This window comes from Anolis carolinensis, unplaced genomic scaffold, assembly GCF_035594765.1.
Source record: "Anolis carolinensis isolate JA03-04 unplaced genomic scaffold, rAnoCar3.1.pri scaffold_11, whole genome shotgun sequence".
NCBI classification, from domain to species: Eukaryota; Metazoa; Chordata; class Lepidosauria; order Squamata; family Dactyloidae; genus Anolis; species Anolis carolinensis.
In genome coordinates, this window is record NW_026943822.1 from 22,052,214 (window position 1) to 22,077,660 (window position 25,447).

The following is a 25,447-nucleotide window of genomic DNA, read 5'->3' on the forward strand; positions in this document are numbered from 1 at the left end:
CTAGGTGAAGTAGCCCTCTGTGAGCTTACTGGATCAGTTGTTAGGTGAAGTGGCCCTCTGTGAGGCGACTGGATTGATAGGTGAAGTTGCCCTCTGTGAGGCCATTGAATCAACTGTTATTAGGTGAAGTGGCGACTAGATTGGCTAGAGTAGCCCTCTGCGAGGGCACTGAATCAGCTGTTGATAGGTGAAGTGACCCTCTGTGAGGCCATTGAATCAACTGTAAGGTGAAGTGGCTCTGTGAGGCGACTGGATTGGCTAGAGTGGCCTTTTGTGAGACCATTGGATCAGCTTTTGATAGGTGAAGTGGCCCTCTATGGGGCCATTGAATCAACTGTTAATAGGTGAAGTGGCCCTCTGTGAGGTGACTGGATTGGCTAGAGTGGCCTTCTGTGAGGCCATTGGATCGGCTGTTGATAGGTGAAGTGGCCCTCTGTGAGGCCATTGAATCAACTGTTATTAGGTGAAGTGGCCCTCTGTGAGGTGACTGGATTGGCTAGAGTGGCCTTCTGTGAGGCCATTGGATCGGCTGTTGATAGGTGAAGTGGCCCTCAGTGAGGCCATTGAATCAACTGTTATTAGGTGAAGTGGCCCTCTGTGAGGTGACTGGATTGGCTAGAGTGGCCCTCTGTGAGGTCACTGAATCAGCATTTGATAGATAAAGTGACCCTCTGTGGGGCCACTGGATTGCCTAGAGTGGCCTTCTGAGATCACTCGATCAGCTGTTGCTGGGTGAAGTGGCCCTCTGTGAGGTCACTGGGAAAGAAAGGTGATATCTGTATATGAGGTAAAGGGAGGAAGGATAGAAGAAAAAAAGGCGTGAAGAAAGGGAAAGAGGAGGAAGGAAAGAGAGGAGGAAGGAAGGAAGGAAGGAAGAAATAAAAAGAAGGGAAGAGAAAGGAAAGAAAGAAGAAGTGTATGACGGGAAAAGGAGGAAGGAAAGAAAGCTGCAAATAGGTCTGTTGTTCCTCTTCCGTCTGTACTAGAATGAAGGGCTTTGGCATCTCTGACTCTCAATGCTGTGGGGTCCTGGGAGTTGTAGTTTTACAAGGACGAGTGTTGATGCCGCCCCAAACGATAGCTCCCAGGATTCCATAGTTTTGAGCCAGGGCAGTTCAAAGTGGGATGAAACTGCATTAATGTACGTTGAAGTGCGGCTTCATTGGTCCTCTGTGGGACTCCCTGCTCCAAATGTTAACATTCCTGGCCCGAGGCATCAAAAGCAAGGCCTCCCTTGTGCTGGTTGTTGTTGTGCGCCTTTGATCCCATTAGTATTCCGGTGGCGCGGTGCGCTCCCTTCTCCTTTCATTCATGTTCGGTTCCATGTCTGCAAGAAAAAGCCACGGGCGATGCGTTTCCTCCGCTTCGGGATTGGAAAACCCTTCCGTTCTTGCGACAATCGCTGAGCCGGCAAGACCACAGCTCCGCTTTCCTGTGTGTACATGATTTGGGCCCAGCAATATAAATATGATACCAAAAGATATATAAACAACAAAGTACAGGTCTGAAATCCAAGTTTGGTTTTGTCCCAACAGTTTGTCGTTGTCCGTCTCTTTTTTCTCTATTTTCCAAAAGGTAACCCACAAAACACAAAAGCCTCTGCTTTGCATACTTTTTCTCTCTCTCTCAGCTTCCTCATTGCGTTATTATACATATTCGCTTCTTGCCAGAAATGAAAAGACGAGGGGTGGAGCGACAAGTGGAACCAAAGAAGAAAAGGAGACCTCGCGGGTGAGGTTTTTCGGGGTGTCGTCGGAGACATACAAGTCGCCACAAGCTTCCTCCCACTGAACCGTTTTGTTGCAAGTTGTCAAGAAGAAGAAGAAGAAGAAGGTTTCCTTTTCGGCTTCGAACAAAGCGCCTTTTATTCGGACGCCTTTGGCACCGTTTTGGGCGGCCTTCCTCATCATGTCACACCTGCAGTTTAAGGACGTCTTTTGGGTAAGCGCCCGTTCCTTTGCACTTTTATTATTTCTAATAAGAGCCTGGCACCTGCCGCCACAATTATTTTGGTTGACTAGCACTGAACATTGAGCGCACTCAAGTAATTACTGTATAAATTGGCTATTATTATTATCACAACGACATAGTCTGACACAGCAAACAAGATAGATATGCTGGATTTCGTATCACAAAATCACAAGTCAAACCCTTCCCTAGTGTTAGGACGGTGTGATGTATTTTCAGTTATTATTATTATTATTATTATTATTATTATTATTATTATTATATTGTATGACACAGCAAACAAGATAGATATGCTGGATTTCGTATCACAAAATCACAAGTCAAACCCTTCCCTAGTGTTAGGACGGTGTGATGTATTTTCAGTTGTTATTATTATTATTATTATTATTATTATTATTATTATTATTATTATTATTATATTGTATGACACAGCAAACAAGATAGATATGCTGGATTTCGTATCACAAAATCACAAGTCAAACCCTTCCCTAGTGTTAGGACGGTGTGATGTATTTTCAGTTATTATTATTATTATTATATTGTATGACACAGCAAACAAGAAAGATATGCTGGATTTCGTATCACAAAATCACAAGTCAAACCCTTCCCTAGTGTTAGGACGGTGTGATGTATTTTCAGTTATTATTATTATTATATTGTATGACACAGCAAACAAGATAGATATGCTGGATTTCGTATCACAAGTCAAACCCTTCCCTAGTGTTAGGACGGTGTGATGTATTTTCAGTTATTATTATTATTATATTGTATGACACAGCAAACAAGAAAGATATGCTGGATTTCGTATCACAAAATCACAAGTCGAACACTTCCCAAGCGTTTAGGACTGTGTGATGTATTTTTGGCTATTATTATCATCATCATCATCATCATTACAGCTGGGTAAAACTGGACATTGAGTGCATTCAACTATTTACTATATTATTATTATTATTATTGACACATAAACATAGTATGACACAGCAAATGAGATATATATGCTGGATTTCGTATCACAGAATCACAAGTCAAACACTTCCCAAGCATTATTATTATTATTATTATTATTATTATTATTATTATTATTATCAACACAACAACGTTGTATGGCACAGCAAACAAGATAGATATGCTGGATTTCGTTTCACAAAATCACAAGTCGAACACTTCCCAAGCGTCTAGGACTGTGTGATGTATTTTCGGATGATGTGTGCAGATCCCAGCAGGGTGGCCTTTTGCAGTTGGCAGATCGTAATTTTGTCAATGTCTATTGTTTCCAAATGCTGGCTGAGATCTTTTGGCACAGCACCCAATGTGCCCATCACCACCGGGACCACCTGCACTGGTTTCTGCCAGAGTCTTTGCAGTTAAATCTTGAGGTCCTGATAACGGCTGAGTTTTTCCTGTTGTTTTTAGTCAATGCGACTGTCACCTGGGATGGCGACATCAATGATCCAAACCTTTTTCTTTTCCACAACTGTGATGTCTGGTGTGTTGTGTTCCAGAACTTTGTCAGTCTGGATTCATTATTATTATTATTATTATTATTATTATTATTATTATTATTATTATTATTATTATTTTGGCTGGGTAGAACTGGACTTTATAATGTTGTGAGCTGCTTTGCCTCCCTATCAAATAGATTAAAGTGGTATATATAAAAATTATTATTATTATTATTATTATTATTAACACAAAGACAGAGTATGACACAGCAAACGAGATATATATGCTGGATTTCGTATCACAGAATCACAAGTCGAACACTTCCCAAGCATTTTTTATTATTATTATTATTATTATTATTATTATTATTATTATTATTTTATGACACAGCAAACAAGATAGATATGCTGGATTTCATGTCACAAAATCACAATTCGAACACTTCCCAAGTGTCTAGGATTGTGTGATGTATTTTCGGCCAGTCGGGTGCCAGCTGTCAGCTCTAGTTTGTAGTGCGGTTTTCTTGTACTGGTTTTTTGTCTGTTGTGCTTAAGCGGCTGGGGGGCAAAAGGAAGGGGCCTGAGGCTGTTAGGAATGGTGGGAGTTGGAGTCCAAAACCCCCGGACACCCCAAGTTTGCCTATGCCTCCCGTAGATGCACCTTAATAGCATCAAATGCCTGATTCAGAGCAACGCCAATTCCTATTCCAAAACACTGTGATATTTCCCTGGGAAAATCTGACACTTGTCTAAATCTGGTGCGAAACGGATGAATCAGTGGGAGCGTAACGGTGGAAATGATGTGTCCAGAGGCAGAAATTCACATTTTTTGCAGCAACTTCAAGCCGGATCCGTCTCCCTCGGGTCCCTCTCCGTTCTCGGGATGGCCATGGCAATAGTAGGTTTTTGTAATTGTAATTTAGGAGTTGCAGTTTGTCCTGGGAGTTGCAGTTTGACAGCTTTTGGCTTGTTATATATTTCCTCTGTTCCTTCTGTGGTTGATTGAGAACTTCTCTTTTTGCAACCAAAGGCCTCCCAGGAAGAAAAGCAGTGGTTTGTCTTGCAACTTGTAATTTTGTAAAAATTTTGACGGAATTTCTCCCCAATTTCGACTGGTGGTCATAATAATAATAATAATAATAATAATAATAATAATAATAATAATAATAATAATGAATATCAAGCTATGGAATATTGAGAGCTGTTGTTTTTCAAGGTTAATAATAATAATAATCATCATCATCATCTATGGAATCATGTGAGCTGCTGTCTATAATAATGATAATAATAATAATAATAATAATAATAATAATATCAACCTATGGAATCATGAGAGCTGCTGTCTATAATAATAATAATAATAATAATAATAATAATAATAATAATAATATCAACCTATGGAATCATGAGAGCTGTTGTTTTTCAAGATCAATAATAATAATAATAATAATAATAATAATAATAATAATAAGCAGCTATGGCATCATGAGAACTGTTGTTTTTCAAGGTCAATAATAATAATAATAATAATAATAATATCAAGCTATGGAATCATGAGAGCTGTTGTTTTTCAAGGTCCATAATAATAATAATAATAATAATAATAATAATAATAATAATATCAATCTATGGAATCATGATAGTTTTATTTTTCAAGGTCTATACTACTACTACTACTACTACTACTAATAATAATAATAATAATATCAATCTATGGAATCACGAGAGCTGTTGTTTTTCACGGTCCATAGTAATAATAATAATAATAATAATAATAATAATAATAATAATAATAATAATAATATCAAGCTATGAAATCATGAGAGCTGTTGTTTTTCAAGGTCCATAATAATAATAATAATAATAATAATAATAATAATAATAATAATAATAATAAATATCAATCTATGGAATCATGATAGTTTTTATTTTTCAAGGTCTATAATAATACTAATACTAATAATAATAATAAATATCAATCTATGGAATCATGATAGTTTTTATTTTTCAAGGTCTATAATAATACTAATAATAATAATAATAATAATAATATCTATGGAATCATGATAGTTTTTATTTTTCAAGGTCTATAATAATACTAATACTAATACTAATACTAATACTAATACTAATAATATCAAGCTATGGAATTATGAGAGCTGTTGTTTTTCAAGGTCAATAATAATAATAATAATAATAATATCAAGCTAAGGAATCATGAGAGTTGTTGTTTTTCAAGGTCTATAATAATATTAATAATAATAATAATAATATCAAGCTATGGAATCATGAGAGCTGTTGTTTTTCAAGATCAATAATAATAATAATAATAATAATAATAATAAGCAGCTATGGAATCTTGAGAGTTGTTTTTCAAGATCAATAATAATAATAATATCAAGCTATGAAATCATGAGAGCTGTTGTTTTTCAAGGTTAATAATAATAATAATAATAATAATAATAATAATAATAATAATAATAATATCAAGCTATGGAATCATGAGAGCTACTGTTTTTCAAGGTCAATAATAATAATAATAATAGGTAAAGTTTTCTCCCTGATATTAAATCCATTCGTGGTTCTCATCTCCATTTCTAACCTGAAGAGCCGGCGTTGTCCGTAGGCACCTCCAAGGTCATGACTGCATGGAGCATCATTACCTTCCCGCCAGAGCAGTACCTATTGCTCTACTCACAATTGCATGTTTTCGAACTGCTAGGTTGGCAGAAGCTGGGGCTTACTCCACTCCCTGGATTCGAACCGCCAACCTTTTGGTTAGCAAGTTCAGCAGCTCAGTGGATTAACCCACTGCGCCAACAGGGGCTCCTAATAATAATAATAATAATAGTAATAATAAGATTTACAAAGCCCAAGGACAGTTTCCCCCCTCTGTTTCGTGCTGTTTTTGGAAGCAAGATGCCGAATTAATCCGTTGACTAACTAGCTGTTTTGTCTTTCGACTAGTGCAAAGAGTTCACCGTTCACGCCGGATACGATGCGCTCCTGCAGCGGTTGCTGGACGGGCGGAAGATGTGCAAAGATGTGGAGGACTTGATCAAACAAAGGTATGGAAAAAGGAGATCCTAATTATTATTATTATTATTGTTATTAATAATAATAATAATAATAATACGAGGGATTCCCAAGTGAGAGTCGTCCCTTATGAGCTTGGGTGAAGTGGATCCATTCTCTCCCGACGTTTCGCCTGCATCTGTGGCAAGCATCCTCAGAGGTTTGTTCTGAGGTCTGTGGGAACGAGGCAAGTGGAGTGTATGTATTGCCTGAGTCCACACTGCCATATAATCCTATGGATTTTATAAAGCTGTGTGGAAGGGGTTTAAGATGAATAGGAACAGTTAACTTGTAATGAGGTTGAGCATAGGGATCCTCTATATGGATCTCTAGGTCTTTTGGAATCATTCTGATCCCGAAAATTTTGTTTTCCCTTCCCGCAGGGCACAGGCCGAGGAACGTTACGGGAAGGAGCTGGTGCAAATCGCCCGGAAAGCGGGAGGCCAGACGGAAATCAAGTGGGTGTAAACCAGTGGTTCCCAAACTTATTTGGCCTGCCGCCCCCTTTCCAGAAAAAATATGACTCAGCGCCCCCTGGAAAGGGGGGCGTGGCTAAGAGGGGTGGGCGTGGCTCCTGCTCAAGAGGGCGGGGCTGAGCCTCTCCCCAGTCCAAGATGCAGGGCTGGGAGAGGGAGGTGGGCGGGGCCACAAATGGGCGGCCAGGACTGGGATGGGTGGAGTTACGAGCTCTGAGACAGGGCTGAGCATCTATCCCTGTCCTGGACACAGGGGGCGGGGCTAGAGCAGGGGGCGGGGCCTCTTCCCAAGTGCCTGATGGGGGTGAACCTCTATACCCCGCTCCCATGTTCTAAAAGGCATCTCAGGAGAAATATAGAGGCTCAGCCCTGTCTCGGGCTCTTGGAAGGAGGCCCCGCCCCCTTCCCTAGCTCCGCCCTCTGTGTCCCAACAAGCGCCTCAGGAGAGAAATATAGAAGCTCAGCCCTGTCTCAGGCTCTTGGGAATAAGCCCCACCCTTTCATCCTAAAAGGCCTCTCAGGAGAAATATAGAGGCTCAGCCCTGTCTCGGGCTCTTAGAAGGAGACCCCGCCCTCTTCCCTAGCTCCGCCCTCTGTGTCCCAACAAGCGCCTCAGGAGAGAAATATAGAAGCTCAGCCCTGTCTCAGGCTCTTGGGAATAGGCCCCGCCCTTTCATCCTAAAAGGCCTCTCAGGAGAAATATAGAAGCTCAGCCCTGTCTCAGGCTCTTGGGAATAGGCCCCGCCCTTTCATCCTAAAAGGCCTCTCAGGAGAAATATAGAAGCTCAGCCCTGTCTCAGGCTCTTGGGAATAAGCCCCGCCCTTTCATCCTAAAAGGCCTCTCAGGAGAAATATAGAAGCTCAGCCCTGTCTCAGGCTCTTGGGAATAGGCCCCGCCCTTTCATCCTAAAAGGCCTCTCAGGAGAAATATAGAAGCTCAGCCCTGTCTCAGGCTCTTGGGAATAGGCCCCGCCCTTTCATCCTAAAAGGCCTCTCATGAGAAATATAGAAGCTCAGCCCTGTCTCAGGCTCTTGGGAATAGGCCCCGCCCTTTCATCCTAAAAGGCCTCTCAGGAGAAATATAGAAGCTCAGCCCTGTCTCAGGCTCTTGGGAATAGGCCCCGCCCTTTCATCCTAAAAGGCCTCTCAGGAGAAATATAGAAGCTCAGCCCTGTCTCAGGCTCTTGGGAATAAGCCCCGCCCTTTCATCCTAAAAGGCCTCTCATGAGAAATATAGAAGCTCAGCCCTGTCTCAGGCTCTTGGGAATAGGCCCCGCCCTTTCATCCTAAAAGGCCTCTCAGGAGAAATATAGAAGCTCAGCCCTGTCTCAGGCTCTTGGGAATAGGCCCCGCCCTTTCATCCTAAAAGGCCTCTCAGGAGAAATATAGAAGCTCAGCCCTGTCTCAGGCTCTTGGGAATAGGCCCCGCCCTTTCATCCTAAAAGGCCTCTCAGGAGAAATATAGAAGCTCAGCCCTGTCTCAGGCTCTTGGGAATAGGCCCCGCCCTTTCATCCTAAAAGGCCTCTCAGGAGAAATATAGAAGCTCAGCCCTGTCTCAGGCTCTTGGGAATAAGCCCCGCCCTTTCATCCTAAAAGGCCTCTCATGAGAAATATAGAGGCTCAGCCCTGTCTCAGGCTCTTGGGAATAGGCCCCACCCTTTCATCCTAAAAGGCCTCTCATGAGAAATATAGAGGCTCAGCCCTGTCTCGGGCTCTTGGAAGGAGGCCCCGCCCCCTTCCCTAGCTCCGCCCTCTGTGTCCCAACAAGCGCCTCAGGAAAGGTATAGATTCTCAGTCCTGTCTCGGGCTCTTGGGAAGAAGCCACGCCCACTCCTCTAGCTCCACCCCGTGTCCGAACAGGCACCTCAGGGGCTCAGCCCTGTCTCCGGCACTTGGGAAGAGGCCCCGCCCCTCCCCTGGCCCCGCCCCGTGTCCTAATAGGTGCCATCACCGCCCCCCTGGATCTCTGCAGCGCCCACCAGGGGGCGGTATTGCCCACTTTGGGAATCACTGAATGCATACTAACTGTTGCATCCTTATTGTATACAATCAAGTAAGGAAGGAAGAAAGGAGTTACTCTGGGTAGGCCATTGACTCATTCAGTTGGAAGGGACCCCAAAGGCCATCCAGTCCAAGCAAAGGTCTTCCTTATGCTTAGGTGGAATCTTTTCTCCTGCAATTTGAATCCGTTTCTCCTCTGTGTCCCACATATTGGATTCAAGAGAACATGTATATGCCAATATCTGGGGATACGGGGTTGGTGTGAGTTTTCTATGTGTCTGGCCATGTTCCAGAAGCAAGTTTTTCCATACCTGGTGTAGATGCACCCAAGGTCTAAACCTACAGAAGGAGCACAAAATGTTATTTCGAAACTTTGCAAAAAAGAAAAGAAAAGAACAATCTTTAGGAAATGTAATCAAAATGCAAAGAACCGGCAAGCGAGAGAAATTCTGACTCATAGGAGCAGGAAGAACTATGCTTTCGATACACTTCCTGTGCTTTAAATATAGAATCATAACTTGCAAATGTACAAAAGGAAGGAGAACTAGGAGCCCAACTAGGACATGCATTTCCTATTTGGTGCAAGATTGATTCCTGCAAAGCCCGGATTAATCATTCATAACATTAGGCAACACAGTGCAGCCTTACACAAGGCACAGGCTGGTGCGATATGCCTTTATCTTGGGTTTTCATATATGCAAAGTGTTTATGGGTTCGAAGCAAATCATGGGGGATTGTGATGATAAATAGAGTTTCTGGTTGCTTGAGAGTTGCTATAGTATAGCATCCCCCATACTATACCATAAACTCAGTATGGACTTGATATTCATATTGAAATACAGCAATGGAAAGCAAATGAAGTCAGACTTATTGTACTGCAGTTGTGCTATCTGATTTTTTTTTTTTTTGCTGGTTGCTTGAGTTCTGGTTAATTGGGAGTCTATAGTATGCACACACACACATATATAGGTAAAGGTAAAGGTTTTCCCTGATGTTAAGTCCAGTCATGTCCAACTCTTGGTGTTGGAGCTCATCTCAATTTCTAAGCCGAAGAGCCAGTGTTGTCCATAGACATCTCCTAGGTCATGTGGCCGGCATGACTGCATGGAGCGGTACCTATTGATCTACTCACATTGGCATGTTTTCGAACTGCTAGGTTGGCAGAAGCTGGAGCTAACAGTGGGCGCTCACTCCACTCCCTGGATTCGAACCTGCGACCTTTCGGTCTGCAAGTTCAGCAGCTCAGTGCTTTAACATGCTGCGCCACCGGGAACTACACACACACACACACACATATATACATATATCAAATAGACCGGATATATGCTTCTGCTATCAAATCCAACATAGTATGTGCTTTTTTTCCTCTCCGCTTTGCTAAAGTGTGAGGAAAGCGTACCTTGTGGTTTCCTGTCGGCAGCATCTACTTCGGCATCAACCTTCCTGTACAAAGAAAATAAAAACTGAAAGCACTTTTAAAGTCACATTAGCAACTAAAGTCATCGATACTTAAACTATTTTCCCCTTGAAATATGTATTAAAACGTTATTTTACGATCAAATTATGTTCTATGTGTTGCATTGTTGTTACACAGGAGCTCCTCCTAGTGGCCAAAGGCATCTGTTTGTCATAACATGTCATTTGCCTCGCCTTTGTATCTTGCGTTTTGCTAAATAATTTGTGATATGAAGCCCATATTTACCAGCAAGAAAAACTACAACAGAAGACAATCGAGAAAACAAATTATTTAAACTCTATATAAAAAAAGAGAAGGAAAGGGAAATAGGACAAGAAAGAAGGATAGAGAAAGTTGCTTTATATGTTGTTGAAGGCTATCACTGGGTTGCTGTGAGTTTTCCGGGCTGTATGGCGAAATGTCAGGATGAGAATGCTACTGGAACATGGCCATACATCCCAAAAAACTCACAGCAAACCAGAAAGATGTTTTGTTCTTGGCGTAGACGCAAAGGTCTAAATGTGAATGCCTTCCAAAAAGATTGAAAATTGAAACCGAGACCAAAAGAAGGCGTTAAATAGACATAATCACACTATTCTGCAATATTATCTGGACCGAGTTGTACCAGTATTCTGGGTTAGTGACTAGCACAAATTAGGAAAACTAGTTTGGAAAACAATTACCAGCTAATCTTGAAACTGTAGTCTCCAAAACATTAACTTTTTCATAGACACAGCACAGAGTCTGATTGCTTTATGGTGTGATTCATTTCATACCTCGTGGAGGTGTCTGTCAACTGTCCAAAGGAAGAAAGAAAAATTCAAATATTTCCTCCGTGGGTTGATCCACAATTGATGCCGAGGCTGTGGTTGTTGTAATGAGGAAATTCAAACTTCTAATGTGGTCAAAATAACTGTGTTGCTGTCGTCATTCTGGAGGAGCGAAGCCATGAGATGGAACTATCAATAATTTTAACCAAAAATACCATTTTCTTTTTTTCCATAGTACTCTGAAGGCATCGTTTGAAATCCTAAAACAACGTGAGTCTATTAGAAACTAAGCTCGGCTGTGGCCTCTTTTGCAAACTGAAAAGTAATTCATATGAGCCAGTATTATTATAATTATTATTACCAGAGTAACTCTAATAATAATAATAAGAAGAAGCAGAAGAAGCAGAAGCTGAAGCAGCAGTCACCTTCACATTATTATTATTACTATTATTATTATTACTAATTATTTTAGCTGGGTAGAACTGGACAATGAGTGCATTTGACTATTATTATTATTATTAAATTTGTTGGGTAGAACTGGACATTGAGTGCATTTGACAATTTACTATATTATTATTATTATTATTATTATTATTATTAATTTTGTTGGGTAGAACTGGACAATGAGTGCATTTGACAATTTACTATATTATTATTATTAATTTTGTTGGGTGGAACTGGACATTGAATGCATTTGACAATTTACTATATTATTATTATTATTATTATTATTAATAATAATTTTGTTGGGTAGAACTGGACATTGAGTGCATTTGACAATTTACTATATTATTATTATTATTATTAATTTTGTTGGGTAGAACTGGACAATGAGTGCATTTGACAATTTACTATATTATTATTATTATTATTATTAATTTTGTTGGGTGGAACTGGACATTGAATGCATTTGACAATTTACTATATTATTATTATTATTATTATTAATTTTGTTGGGTAGAACTGGACATTGAATGCATTTGACAATTTACTATATTATTATTATTATTATTAATTTTGTTGGGTAGAACTGAACATTGAATGCATTTGACAATTTACTATATTATTATTATTATTATTATTATTAATAATAATAATAATTTTGTTGGGTAGAACTGGACATTGAGTGCATTTGACAATTTACTATATTATTATTATTATTATTATTATTATTATTAATTTTGTTGGGTAGAACTGAACATTGAATGCATTTGACAATTTACTATATTATTATTATTATTATTATTATTATTATTATTATTAATTTTGTTGGGTGGAACTGGACATTGAATGCATTTGACAATTTACTATATTATTATTATTATTATTATTATTAATTTTGTTGGGTAGAACTGGACATTGAATGCATTTGACAATTTACTATATTATTATTATTATTATTAATTTTGTTGGGTAGAACTGAACATTGAATGCATTTGACAATTTACTATATTATTATTATTATTATTAATAATAATAATAATAATAATAATAATAATAATAATAATAATTTTGTTGGGTAGAACTGGACATTGAGTGCATTTGACTATTTACTATATTATTATTATTATTAATTTTGTTGGGTGGAACTGGACATTGAGTGCATTTGACAATTTACTATATTATTATTATTATTACTATTAATTTTGTTGGGTAGAACTGGACATTGAGTGCATTTGACTATTTACTATATTATTATTATTGTTGTTGTTGTTGTTGTTGTTGGGTAGAACTGGACAATGAGTTCATGTGACTATTTACTATATTATTATTATTAATTTTGTTGGGTAGAACTGAACATTGAATGCATTTGACAATTTACTATATTATTATTTGAAATACAACAAGATGAGTCCACAGCAGACACTCTGCTGGCTGTTGTATTGGATCACACGTCGGACACTTCCCAAGTGTTTAGGACTGTGTACTGTATCAGCAAATAATAATAATAATAATTTGAAGATTTACTATATAATAATAATAATAATAATAATAATAATTATTATTATTATTATTATTATTATTATTATTATTATTATTATTATTATTATTAGATACGCAAGATTAGTATGCAGCAAACAAGATCACTATGCTGGTTGTTGTATTGGATCACATGGCTAAACTATAGCTATGAAATAATGCAGATTAAAACACTACGAACACATTAAAATATGAGTATATATAAAAGACTCATTAAATGTAGAAACATTTAACTTGCATGGAAAGATTTTCTTAGTAACCAGGAACTGCTTTGGGATCTTTTCCAGAAATCGAAAGTGTTGGGAATCTGCACATCCAGCTGGCCGTAACGCTAAGGGAGGAACTGAAGGCTCTGGAGGAATTCAGGGAAAGGCAGAAGGAGCAAAGGAAAAAGGTAAGCGCAGGCTGAATGCAAGACTTTGCAAAAATGCAACTCCCAGGATCCCATAGCATTGAGTCACGGCCGTCAAACTGTGTTAATTCTACAGTGTAGATGCAGCCTTTGTGAAATATGTCCAGGGCGAGGGCTTGGCTGTAATCTAATGTCTTGAGAGCAAGGCATTTGGGGAAATTGACATGCCCATTTCCATGCCTCGAGGGGGGAATGATAAATGATCAATAAATTAGGGAAGTTAAAGTTTTGCCAAGGACACCAGGCTGGAATGATATAAAAGGGGTTAAGTCTTGGTCAACTTGCAAAAGGACTAACAATAACAAGGACCACTTCCCATGTTAGATCTGTGTACATTTAATCAAAGATATATATACACATACACACATACATACATATACACACACACACATACATACACACATAGCAAAAACGGACAGGTAACAAATATGTTGAAATCCATGTTACGAAAGGCATGGACCTTTGCTTGACCTAAGCCAACAGCTAAACAACCCTGATATTGTGACCTAACTATAATTTTTAAATCAATATGCATGATTTTAATATATTTGAACCTTACGTCTATATAATAAATGTGGTTTAATGTGTTTATTGTGACCTAACTATAATTTTTAAATCAATATGCATGATTTTAATATATTTGAACCTTACGTCTATATAATAAATGTGGTTTAATGTGTTTATTGTGACCTAACTATAATTTTTAAATCAATATGCATGATTTTAATATATTTGAACCTTAAGTCTATATAATAGATGTGGTTTAATGCTCATATCTTTGAACTATATTGTAGCCTGCTTTGAGGATAGGCATGTAAGAAATAATAATAATAATAATAATAATAATAATAATAATAATAATAATAATAGGATGTCAATCCTGTGTTTCTACAGTATGAGGGCACAATGGAACGGGCGCACAAGAACAAGCTTTCGATGTATAAGAAGACCATGGAGGTATGTAAGGACTCGGAGTAACACTAATAATAGTTTTATTATTGCCTCTAATCGCTTAGTACAGCTATAGGTCTAATCTAGTTTATGGAGGTATTTAATTTGGATAATTCCGTCAAAAGTTCCAAGGTTGAAAATTACATGAGGAACATGAGGAACCACCAGCTGCAGTAAATTTTGTCAATCAAAAGGTTGACAGTTCGAACCCTAGGTCGGGGTGAGCTCCTGGCCTTTAGCCCAGTTTCCGCCTACCTTGCTGTTTGAAAGCAAAATGTGAGTAGATAAATAGCTACTGCTTAAAAGCGGGGCCTCCCAAGATGCTGAAGATGGGAAAAGCCTATATATACCTCTATCTATGTACAATTGTATGTCTTGTCAGTATATAAATGGCATTGAACATTTGTCGCATATGTATTTTCGGAGATCCACCCTGAGTCCCCTTCGGGGTGAGAAGGTAAGAATATATACACTACTAGCTGTGCCCGGCCACGCGTTGCTGTGGCAAAGTGGTGGTGGTATTGGTTAAAAATTGTTGTGTAATTTTTATTTGACGTTATTTGTAAATTTTTAAATTAATTTTATTTTATCTTTTTATTTTTTATATTTTATTATTTTCTTGTATTATTTTTAGTTATTTTCTGTTATTATAGTATTTTATTGTATTAATTTTTTAGTGTTTTAAATCATTTTTTTGTGTTTATTATTATTTTTTTATTGGGTTGCTAGGGGACCAAGTTGGAGGAGCTTAGCCTTCTAACTGGCAGCAATTGGATAAAAGCAATTATTCCTCTCTCTCTAATTAGGACTTTATTTTTCTTTTCTTTTTGTTGTATCAACCTAGAGCCGTGGATGATGGGTTATGTTGTCAAATTTAGAGGTTGGGGGGCCTGTAGTTTTGTGGGTCGCCGTGATGCCATCACTCTTTTATATATATATAGATAAATAAATAAACAAACTATTGAATCAATCTAAAATGCTCCTTGAATTTCTGGAAAAATGCATGTAAAAATACATCTTTGCTTCTCCTCTATTGCTTGTAATGCAACCCTTGCCTTTTCCCCTTTCTTTTCTTGGCCTCATTTCTTGCATTTCTACAGTCCAAGAAGAGTTACGAACAGAAATGCAAAGACGCGGACGAAGCCGAAGGAGCCTTTGAAAGGATCAGTGCCGCCGGAAACCAGAAGCAAACAGAAAAAGTATTAAAATATTTCTGTTATTTGCCATTTTGCACTTTCACGGGGATCCTCTTCGCTTTAACGTGGTGAATGTGTTCTGTATTTCAGAGCCAGGCCAAAGCGAAGCAATGCAAAGAAGCCGCCAATGAAGCAGGTACTCTTGAGACTTTTTCTAAGGGCGGGATGAGCTGAATGAGCTGGGAAAGAGACCGAGAGAGCACAGACTTCTGGGAAATGTAGTTTGTTTGGGAAGGCAAGCATCCACTGACTATCCTTGGTAGGGGATCCTGAAATTGAACCTAAGCATTGCATTTGTAGTATATGAGAGATTCATATTCCAAGGGTAAACACCTTCCATTTAAGCTTATTTATCCCTGCAGAAAGAGTCTACAAGCAGAACATAGAGCTGTTGGATCAGGCGAGAGTTACTTGGGAGCAGGAACATATCAGCACGTGTGAGGTCAGTAGTTGTCATCTATATATATAAAAGGGTAATGAAATGTGGGCCTAGGACAAAACAACAAAACTACACATCCCAGAAACACTAAACCTGGCAGCACAACCCCTCATCCATGCCTCTACGTTCATACAACAAAAAAGAAAAGAAAAATAAAGTCCTAATTAGAGGGAGAGGAATAATTGTTTTTATCCAATTGCTGCCAGTTAGAATGCTAAGCTCTGCTCACTTGGTCTCCTAGCAACCCACTCAGCCCAGGGGACAGGCAGAGTTAGGCCTCACTTAAGCCTCCTCCACACTGCCTATAAAATACAGATTATCAGATTTTAACTGGGTTAGATGGCAGTGTAGACTCAATAATTAATAATAATTAATAAGATATAATTAATATTATTATATTGTATTATTAGTAGTATAATATTGTATTCCATTATAATATTACTAGCTGTGCCCGGCCACGCATTGCTGTGGCGTTGTCAGGTGGTGTTGGTGAGAAATTGTTGAGGTAGTGGTGGTATTGAATGTCTTTATGTTTAGTATGCACACTGAAGTGGATTATATGGCAGTGTGGAGTCAAGATAATCCAGTTCAAAGCAGATAATATAAGATTATAAATAGGTTATATAGCTGTGTGGAAGGGCCTTGAGTCTACACTGCCATATAATCCAGTTAAAATCAGATAATCTGTGGAAGAGGCCTAAGTGAGGCCTAACTGTGCCTGTCCCCTGGGCTGAGTAGGTTGCTAGGAGACCAAGTGGGTAGAGCTTAGCCTTCTAACTGGCAGCAATTGGATAAAAACTATTATTCCTCTCCCTGTAATTAGGACTTTATTTTTCTTTTCCTTTTTGTTGTATCAACCTAGAGCCGTGGATGATGGGTTGTGTTGTCAAATTTCAAGGTTGGGGGGCCTGTAGTTTTGTTGTTTTGTCCGCTGCCCTGATGCCATCACTCTTTTATATATATATAGATAATCAATATTATATGTATATACAATCTATATATATAAAAGGGTAATTTTGGCCTCGGACAAAACAACAAAACTTAACATCCCAGAAACACTAAACTTGGCAGCACAACCCCTCATCCATGCCTCTACGTTCATACAACAATCAGCTCCAGCTACTCCAGAAAACGGCCAGGCTTTGAGGTTGCAAGGCTATTCACTGCTATTCCACCTGGCCAACAAAGGATTCCCATAAGCCACAGCAACGCGTGGCCGGGCAAAGCTAGTATGATTATAAGCTTTTCTTCAGTGCTTTTATGCTTACGATGGATGGGAATCTCTTGTTGACGTTGAAGTACAACGTCCGCCAGCCCTGGCCAACATGGAACGCTACCAACAACTTCCAACCCACATCCAAAGGGTTGAATACTTTGATCTTCGCCAACAATGGACAACTTATATCGCTCCAGATGTCATTGACTACAGTGCCCATCATCCCTCACTGTTGACTGCTGATGAAAGTCATAGTCCAGCAAGTGGTGGGCGCAAAAAATCCACATATAATCCACAATGTGCCATTTATAAGTAGTGGTCTACAATAACGTGACTCAACACGGTGGACTAGTTATGGTCCATGAGCTAGTAGATACTGGTCAATGGGTAGAAATAAGGCATCACTAGACCCAGAGCCATACTTAAGTCTTCACATTGGATAAGTTAATAAGTATTATATTGTGAAAGGCTTTCATGGCCAGGATCACTGGGTGGCTGCATGGCCACGTTCCAGCAGCATTCTCTCCTAACGTTTCGCCTGCATCTGTGGCTGGCATCTTCAGAGGTTTGTTCAGAGGTCTGTGGGAATGAGGCAAGTGGAGTGCACACATATCTGTGGAATAATGTCCAGGGTAGGAGAAAGAACCCTTGCTGTTTTTTTAGACTGTATGGCCATGTTTCAGCAGCATTCTCTCCTAACATTTTGCCTGCATCTGTGGCTGACATCTTCAGAGGTTCGTTCAGAGGTCTGTGGGAATGAGGCAAGCGGAGTGCACACATATCTGTGGAATAATGTCCAGGGTGGGAGAAAGACTCCTCGCTGTTTTTTGGACAGTATGGCTATGTTTCAGCAGCATTCTCTCCTAACATTTCGCCTGCATCTGTGGCTGACATCTTCAGAGGTTCGTTCAGAGGTCTGTGGGAATGAGGCAAGCGGAGTGCACACATACCTGTGGAATAATGTCCAGGGTGGGAGAAAGACTCCTCGCTGTTTTTTGGACAGTATGGCTGTTTCAGCAGCATTCTCTCCTAACGTTTTGCCTGCATCTGTGTATCTTCAGGCAACAGAGACAAGGCTACCTCTATGCAGATACCCTCACTGATTGACTTTGCAGCTTCATGGCTACTCAATGCTTGCTAATTGCAACATTCACACTCGCTTCAAACAGACAAGGATCCTTTCTCCCACCCTGGACATTATTCCATAGATATATATACACCCCACTTCACCTCATTACGCAAAGAACTTCTGAAGATGCCAGCCACAGATGTAGGCGAAACGTCAGGAGGGAATGCTGTTGGAACATGGCCATATACAGCCCTTAATAGACATTGCTCTGCTATGTTAACAGCATCCCTGAACCACAGAGCTTGGTTCTGTCTCTTCCAGCACATATCTGATCTTTTGCAGGATGTGTTTTCAGGAAAATATCCCTTGACCATAGACATAGCTATTACTTTCTTTATCTTTCATAACCGCAGGCTTTTCAACTCCAAGAATGTGACCGGATCACCATCCTGAGGAACTCCTTGTGGGTCCATTGCAACCAGTTGTCCACGCAGTGCGTCAAGGACGATGAGGTAAAACAATGCTTTCTGCAATTGTCCCTCTATGTTGTGGTTTTGGCTTTTTAAAGGATTTTATGCATTAAATACTTTTGATGACGAAACATTTTAAAAAGCCTTACAATCCTATTCTTGGAAACCGAAGATCTAAGCTGACTCGCATCAAGAATACCCAATATTTGCATCTTTCTTTTCCTTTTTGTAGTTATATGAAGAGGTCCGACTGAGCCTGGAGAAGTGCAATATAGACTCGGATATGGATTGCTTCGTTCAGAGCAAGATGACGGGAACAGAGCCTCCAGGTAATCGAACACAAAGGCCTTTTTTCTTGTGTTGATCATATTCATCTCCACATTGAAAAGCATATCCACAACTTTCCTGTGATTTAATGAGTCCCAATTAATCCTGTATTTGTCCTGCTTTTCAAATGTCCTGGATTTGATCAGCTCCAATTGCAGAAAACTGTGAAAAAGTCATTGCATTATTTTTAGATGTTATTCTACATCTAGAATTGGGTGTTACAAAACCACGCCAGGATTCGTAAGCATTTTAGATTTTGTATGGCGAGCGCAGCGGTTGTGCATCAGATTATTTTCACATTCCTTTCATGTTCCTAATTTAGCGGCGATTGGTTACGAAAATTATTACGAGAGAGCGACGTCTGCCAACGACAGAGCGATTCCCACGAAAAGCTGCCACAGCCCCATCCAGGCATGCGGGATGATGAAGAGGTAAAAGGCTGGTGAAATCGAGGGCCACAATAAAAGGAGAACATTATAATTTTGGATGTTTAGGGGGGTGTCTAACACACAGCTCTTTCCTGGTTTCTTGTGGTTCCGCAGATTCTCCGGATTGCTTCACGGAAGCAACCGAAACGTCGCCGACAGCTCTATCCCTTCGGCACCCGCCATCGGTATGTCTCCTTCAAAAGAAATGAGCATTTCTTTCAATCCAAGTAACTACATTCATCTATTGATAGACATCTTCCCCATTAACATAGGAACCCCACTGGGTGAACTTAGGCAGGTCACACTCTCTCGGCCTCAGAGAAAGATTGGGGAAAACCTCTTCTGAACAGATCTTGCCCAGAAAACCCTGTGATGGGTTGGATATGACTTGAAGACTCGTTTTAGAAAATAGCAATACTTTCCAAACATAGAAGATTGTATCCTTGATGCCACCCCAATAAACAGCTGGAGCTGAGAAATGTAGCTTCAGAAAGTATTTTGTTCATGATATGAATCCAGAATAAAGTTCAAAGTTTGGACAGGCGGTTATAGCGACAGCGGCAAGACTGTAATTTGAGACAGCCACAGTCCATTCCCAGCAGCTGTAAAGATCCTGCAAGTGTGGAAGGAACATATCCTCTTGCTTCTGACACTTATGTCACATCCTTTGCCTCTTTTTTAAAAAAGAGTTAACCCTTCTGTTTCCCTAGCTGAGAAACCAGATGGTGTTTACGCTGCCATCAATGTGACCCACTCAGAAGAAAATGCCTTGCCTCAGGACTACAAAGTGCTCTATGACTACACAGCCCAGGTGAGCATTCAAGCCTTACATGATATGAGGGTTATCCAGAAAGTAGATTACGTTTTGGAATTAACAATGAACAAAGTATAGGAGAAAACATTTACCATATGCAGTTGAAAGCCACATCCAAATACCACTTCTCAACATAGTCGCCATTCAAATCCAAGCACTTATTATAGTGATGAATGAGCTTGGCAACTCCTTCCCTACAAAACTCTGCCGCTTGCATCCTCAACCAGCCGGTCACCTCTTTCCCCAGCTGTGCATCGTCGCCAAAACGCTGCGTTGAGGACGCAAGCAGCAGAGTTTTGTGGGGAAGGAGTTGCCAAGCTCATTCATCGCTGTGAGAAGTGCCTAGATTTGAATGGCGACTATGTTGAGAAGTGGTATTTGGGTGTGGCTTTCAACTACATATGGTAAATGTTTTCTCCTATACTTTGTTCATTTTTAATTCCAAAACGTAATCTACTTTCTGGATAACCCCTGTATAATCTGGAAGCAAAGCAGCACTCTAGGTCAACACAGAACAGGCGTATTGATGTTCTAAAATTAATGTGATCTTATTGTTGAGATGAGTATAAATTACTTTTAACTTTCATGCAACGACTATGACTATCTGGAGTCTATCAATTATGGCCAGAGCTACAGTGGAAGAAAACAAACAAATTTATTTGAGTTCTGAGGATACTGTGGGTTGCTAAAAAGACAAATAAATGGGCTCAGAGCAAACAAGGTCTGAATTTGTCCTAGAAGCTAGGGCTACTCAACTGAGGCTGTTGTATTTTGGCCATATCACGAGAAGACTCGCTTTACTAGAAAAGGCAATAATTCTTGCTGAAATAGAAGACAGGAGGAAAAGAGGAATATTGCATTGCATGTGGATATCATCAATGAAGGAAGGTATAGTCCTAAGTTTGCAAGACCTGAATAGAGCTTGAGGAATAGGGTGACATGGAAATCTATCATCCATAGGGTTGAAGGAGTCAAGAAAGGAAATCATAGTTTTCTTAATACCTTGGAATAATTGACCAATAACTTTCTTATGACCTATCTAAACAACTTGCAGATTAATTGTTCGAAGTCAAGTTCACAACTGCTCAACTATACTCAGAGGGCGATGTCAGACATATTCGTCTTTGGCCAATATTGTGTTCCACTACATTGCTTTCTCTTTCCCGCCCCCAGAATGAGGATGAACTAGACATTCAAGCCGGGGACATCGTCACGGTCATCGAAGTGGGAGAAGACGGCTGGTGGACTGCAGAACTGGATGACGAGCATGGTTTTGTGCCTGGATCCTATCTAGAAAAACTTTGAGGAGAGGAATGCTCTTTGGTGGCTTGCCCTGCCAAATGTTTTACGCTCTCTCCCCAACTACAAGCATTTTATGTCTTTTCATTCTATGTATACACAGTATTACCCATGGTTTTACTGATCCATGCCCAACAAATATAGGTCCTCTTTAGGCTACATTTACAGCATGGATCTACAGTATCCTTGGGCCAGAAGTCCTTTATTAAAATAATAATCCAAATTTCACATACCTATGCAAATGTATCCCACTACTGGACTCAGGATTGTACTGGTTGGAAAAGTTTGGTTTGGCTTGGACAGATGTAGAAGCCACCTAATTTGACTCAATCTTAGTTCAGAAATATGTCTTCTTCAAGCTCCAATTGACTCTATCAACAAAATCTTGTGATTTCTCTCTCTCTCCTCCCTTTGTCAGAATTTAATCAGGTTTGCCATCAAGAGGAGTCAGGATTATGGTGTTTTGCACCTTTAAATTCTGATCTATTTATTTTTTCAAAGAGGTTACTGTTATGTGGCGCTGCCATCGCATCTCTGACACTGATGACATCTGTCTCTTCAGATTCTCAGCTGCTAGGAACAAAACAGAATAGCAGAGGTTTAGAGCTACTGTTTCCAGCAGCTGGGAATTTGAGCAGAAATAGCAAGAGGCAAGCGAGAGTCCTGAGAAATATCCGTACAATCTCTTCCGAAGTAGCAAAGAGCTATATCGACCAATCTGATAATAAACGTAATACATCATAGTAATAATTATACAACGCCGGCATTTCTCGTTTCATTCCCAGACCATTGAACTTCTATGGTGAACCCCAACAGGGACCATATTAACTCCATAGCCTCTTAGTTTGGCAATGGACACCTACTCTCTTAATGTAGACAAGCAGAAGAAATCTTAAATTCCTCTTATTTCACAAATGAAGATTCAACTAAAACTTGTAAACACCCAATCGAACTGTGGTTTTGAGCATCGGCAGATCATCTGAACACACATGTAACAGATTAAACATAATCCCAATAAAACAACATTGTGCCATTTGTGGTTCTCCTTTTTATCAGCTTGGCTTACACTAGCCAATGCCTTTTGTGTCTCTGATCTTCTGTAGCAAAGTCATAGGAACATTTTAACAACAGAAAAAATTGTTTTGGGGCTTCTCCAAAATGCAGAGGGATGTGATTGTGATAGTAAAAAAAGTTGGTCGCATTTACCACTCTCTCATTGATTTATAGATATACTAATACACTAATATACTATACTAATATTATAATATATTGTAGATACATATAGTATTGATAATAATATGATGTAAGACAATGTAATAATAATAATACACTATTATAATTATATATTACATACAATATTACTAATAATATTGCAACATAGTCGTATAATACAATACAATAATATATAGTACAATATAATAATATATAATGCTTATATAGTGCTTATATTGTGCTATACTAATAAAATATTGTATGTATATATAACTTGTAAGCCGCCTCGAGTCCCCTTCGGGGTGAAAAGGGCAGGATATAAATGTCGCTAATAAATAATAATAATAATACTAATAATAATAATAAATTCCTACACATTGTGTTTCATAAACCTCTGCCCATGGCAACAAGCTGTACAGATGTTACGGACTCAATCCTAATTAAGTCAATTCCTTGATACTTTTCTGAGAAGCTGTCGCAAGTTTTAGAAAACCTTGTCAGAAGCAAGTCTTATTCTTACTACTTTCTTGGGCGAGTTTGCCATCTGCCGCTTGGGTCCTTCAATGGACCAGGAAAGGGGCCGATAAAAGCCTTCCTTCCTTTGTAGGATTTTGGGGTCCATTAACCAACGGGCTCAGATATTTTTTTTCCAAAAAAGAAAGCGCACAACGGGACTGGTACGGCTTAATCCCTCCTTCAGCCAAAACAAAAGAGGGTTCCTTTTGCCACTGGAAAGCCATGATTCGGGGACCTTGTAATTGGATGTGATGGATGGTGGGAAGATTGCATGACAAAAGGGTGGCGTTTGGGGCGATCCTTCCCAGGGTCACAGGCATCGGCCGGCTGGGCTCAGACTTGGCTGCGGGGAGCGAGCGGACAAGGGACGGTGCAAGAGCTGATGGGAAAGTAGTGGCCTTTAACCCTTCCCGTTAAGAGGCCTCCAAGCAGGATCCCGCCATGGGCTGGAGATGTGAGAAAAACAATGTTGCTATGGAATGGGAAGTGGCAGGTGCCCCAAATCTCTTTGCGGCTTCATTAAAAGGCTATTTACAGGTCTAATGTGAAATGGAGCTGGTGGGGAGAAGAAATACAAGGCTGTCGCCACGTCCAGAAGTAAGATAAGTGCCATTTTTGATCTAAGAATATTTGGAGCCGTCTTCTTCTCACAGTAAGGAATAAATGGCAGATTCAAATGGTTAGATTAAAGATGCTGTTCCCTTAATATAACTATTCAAATGGATAGATTAAATCAGGCACGGGCAAACTTTGGTCCTCCTTCTAAGTGTTTTGGACTTCAACTCCCACAATTCCTAACAGCCGGTAGGACTGAAAGAACAGCATCCTAAATCTAACCTGGATAAATCCAGGAAAAGATAAATCACGGCAGAAATATTTTTAAAAAGCATTCCAATTAAGACAGTTAAGAGAAAATGGCAAAACTAGCAATATCAAGGACTTGTTTGTGTAAATATTTTGGGAAGTCCCCTTAGGGAGATAGGGTGGAATACAAATAAAGATTATTATTATTATTATTATTATTATTATTATTATTATTATTATTATTATTATTATTATTATTATTTACTCCAGTATAAGCCAACCCGAATATAAGCCGAGGCACCTAATTTTACCACAAAAAACTGGGAAAACATTGACTCCAGTATAAGCTGAGGGTGGTAAATTTCAGAAATAAAAACAGATACCAATAAAATTACATTAATTGAGGCGTCAGTAGGTTAAATGTTTTTGAATATTGACATAAAGCTCAAATTTAAGATAAGACTGTCCAACTCTGATCAAATCATGATTCTCATCTTCTTCAATGTAAATGTGCTTATGTATCCTTTTAATAATAATAGAGTAAAATAATACATGTAGTAGTAATAATAATAATAATAAATATAGGAAAATAATACATGTGATAATAGAGTAAAATAATAAATGCAATAATAATAAGATCAGAGTGAAATAATAAATGTATTATTATTATTAATAATAAAAATAGAGTAAAATAAATGTAATAGTAGCAACAATAGAGAAAAATAATAAATGTACCATATATTCTCGAGTATAAACTGACCCAAATATAAGCTAACCAGGACCCTCACCCAAGTATAAGCCGGGGGGGGGGGGGGGGGGACTTTTTCAGTCTTAAAAAAGGGCTGAAAAACTAGGCTTATACTTGAGTATATACAGTATTATTATTATACCTTCCAACCTCATTCAGGCCTCCTTCCACTCATTTATGGGAATCAAATCAGGTTGCCTTTCTTTCTGCATGAGAATCATTCACAGTAATCCAGAATTAAGCATGTTAATACTCAAAAAAACCAATGGAGTCTGTCTCTAGGCATTTAGTAACTGACTTGGAAGTCTATCGAAAATAGGTTCCCCTAGCTCACAAGCATTGCAAGGTTGAGACTTGCCTTTTCTACCATGAGT

At 39.2% G+C, this 25,447-nt stretch overlaps 1 protein-coding gene across 2 annotated transcripts; it reads left to right on the plus strand.

Annotated features, from left to right (window-relative positions):
- Positions 1-377: 377 nt before the first annotated feature.
- pstpip1 (proline-serine-threonine phosphatase interacting protein 1) lies at positions 378-22,826 on the plus strand. Of its 2 annotated transcripts, XM_062963021.1 has the most exons (16): positions 378-1,575; positions 1,671-1,941; positions 6,381-6,481; positions 6,872-6,946; positions 11,428-11,462; positions 13,460-13,566; positions 14,479-14,541; positions 15,636-15,734; positions 15,822-15,867; positions 16,094-16,173; positions 18,869-18,967; positions 19,158-19,254; positions 19,575-19,683; positions 19,795-19,865; positions 20,391-20,491; positions 21,668-22,826. In XM_062963021.1, the coding sequence occupies exons 2-16, from the start codon at positions 1,909-1,911 to the stop codon at positions 21,797-21,799; spliced, it is 1,248 nt and encodes a 415-aa protein (XP_062819091.1). In that variant the 5' UTR covers positions 378-1,575; positions 1,671-1,908; the 3' UTR covers positions 21,800-22,826. The 2 variants fall into 2 exon arrangements, with proteins under 2 accessions (XP_062819091.1, XP_062819092.1); XM_062963022.1 differs by having other exon boundaries at positions 378-1,941.
- Positions 22,827-25,447: the final 2,621 nt, after the last annotated feature.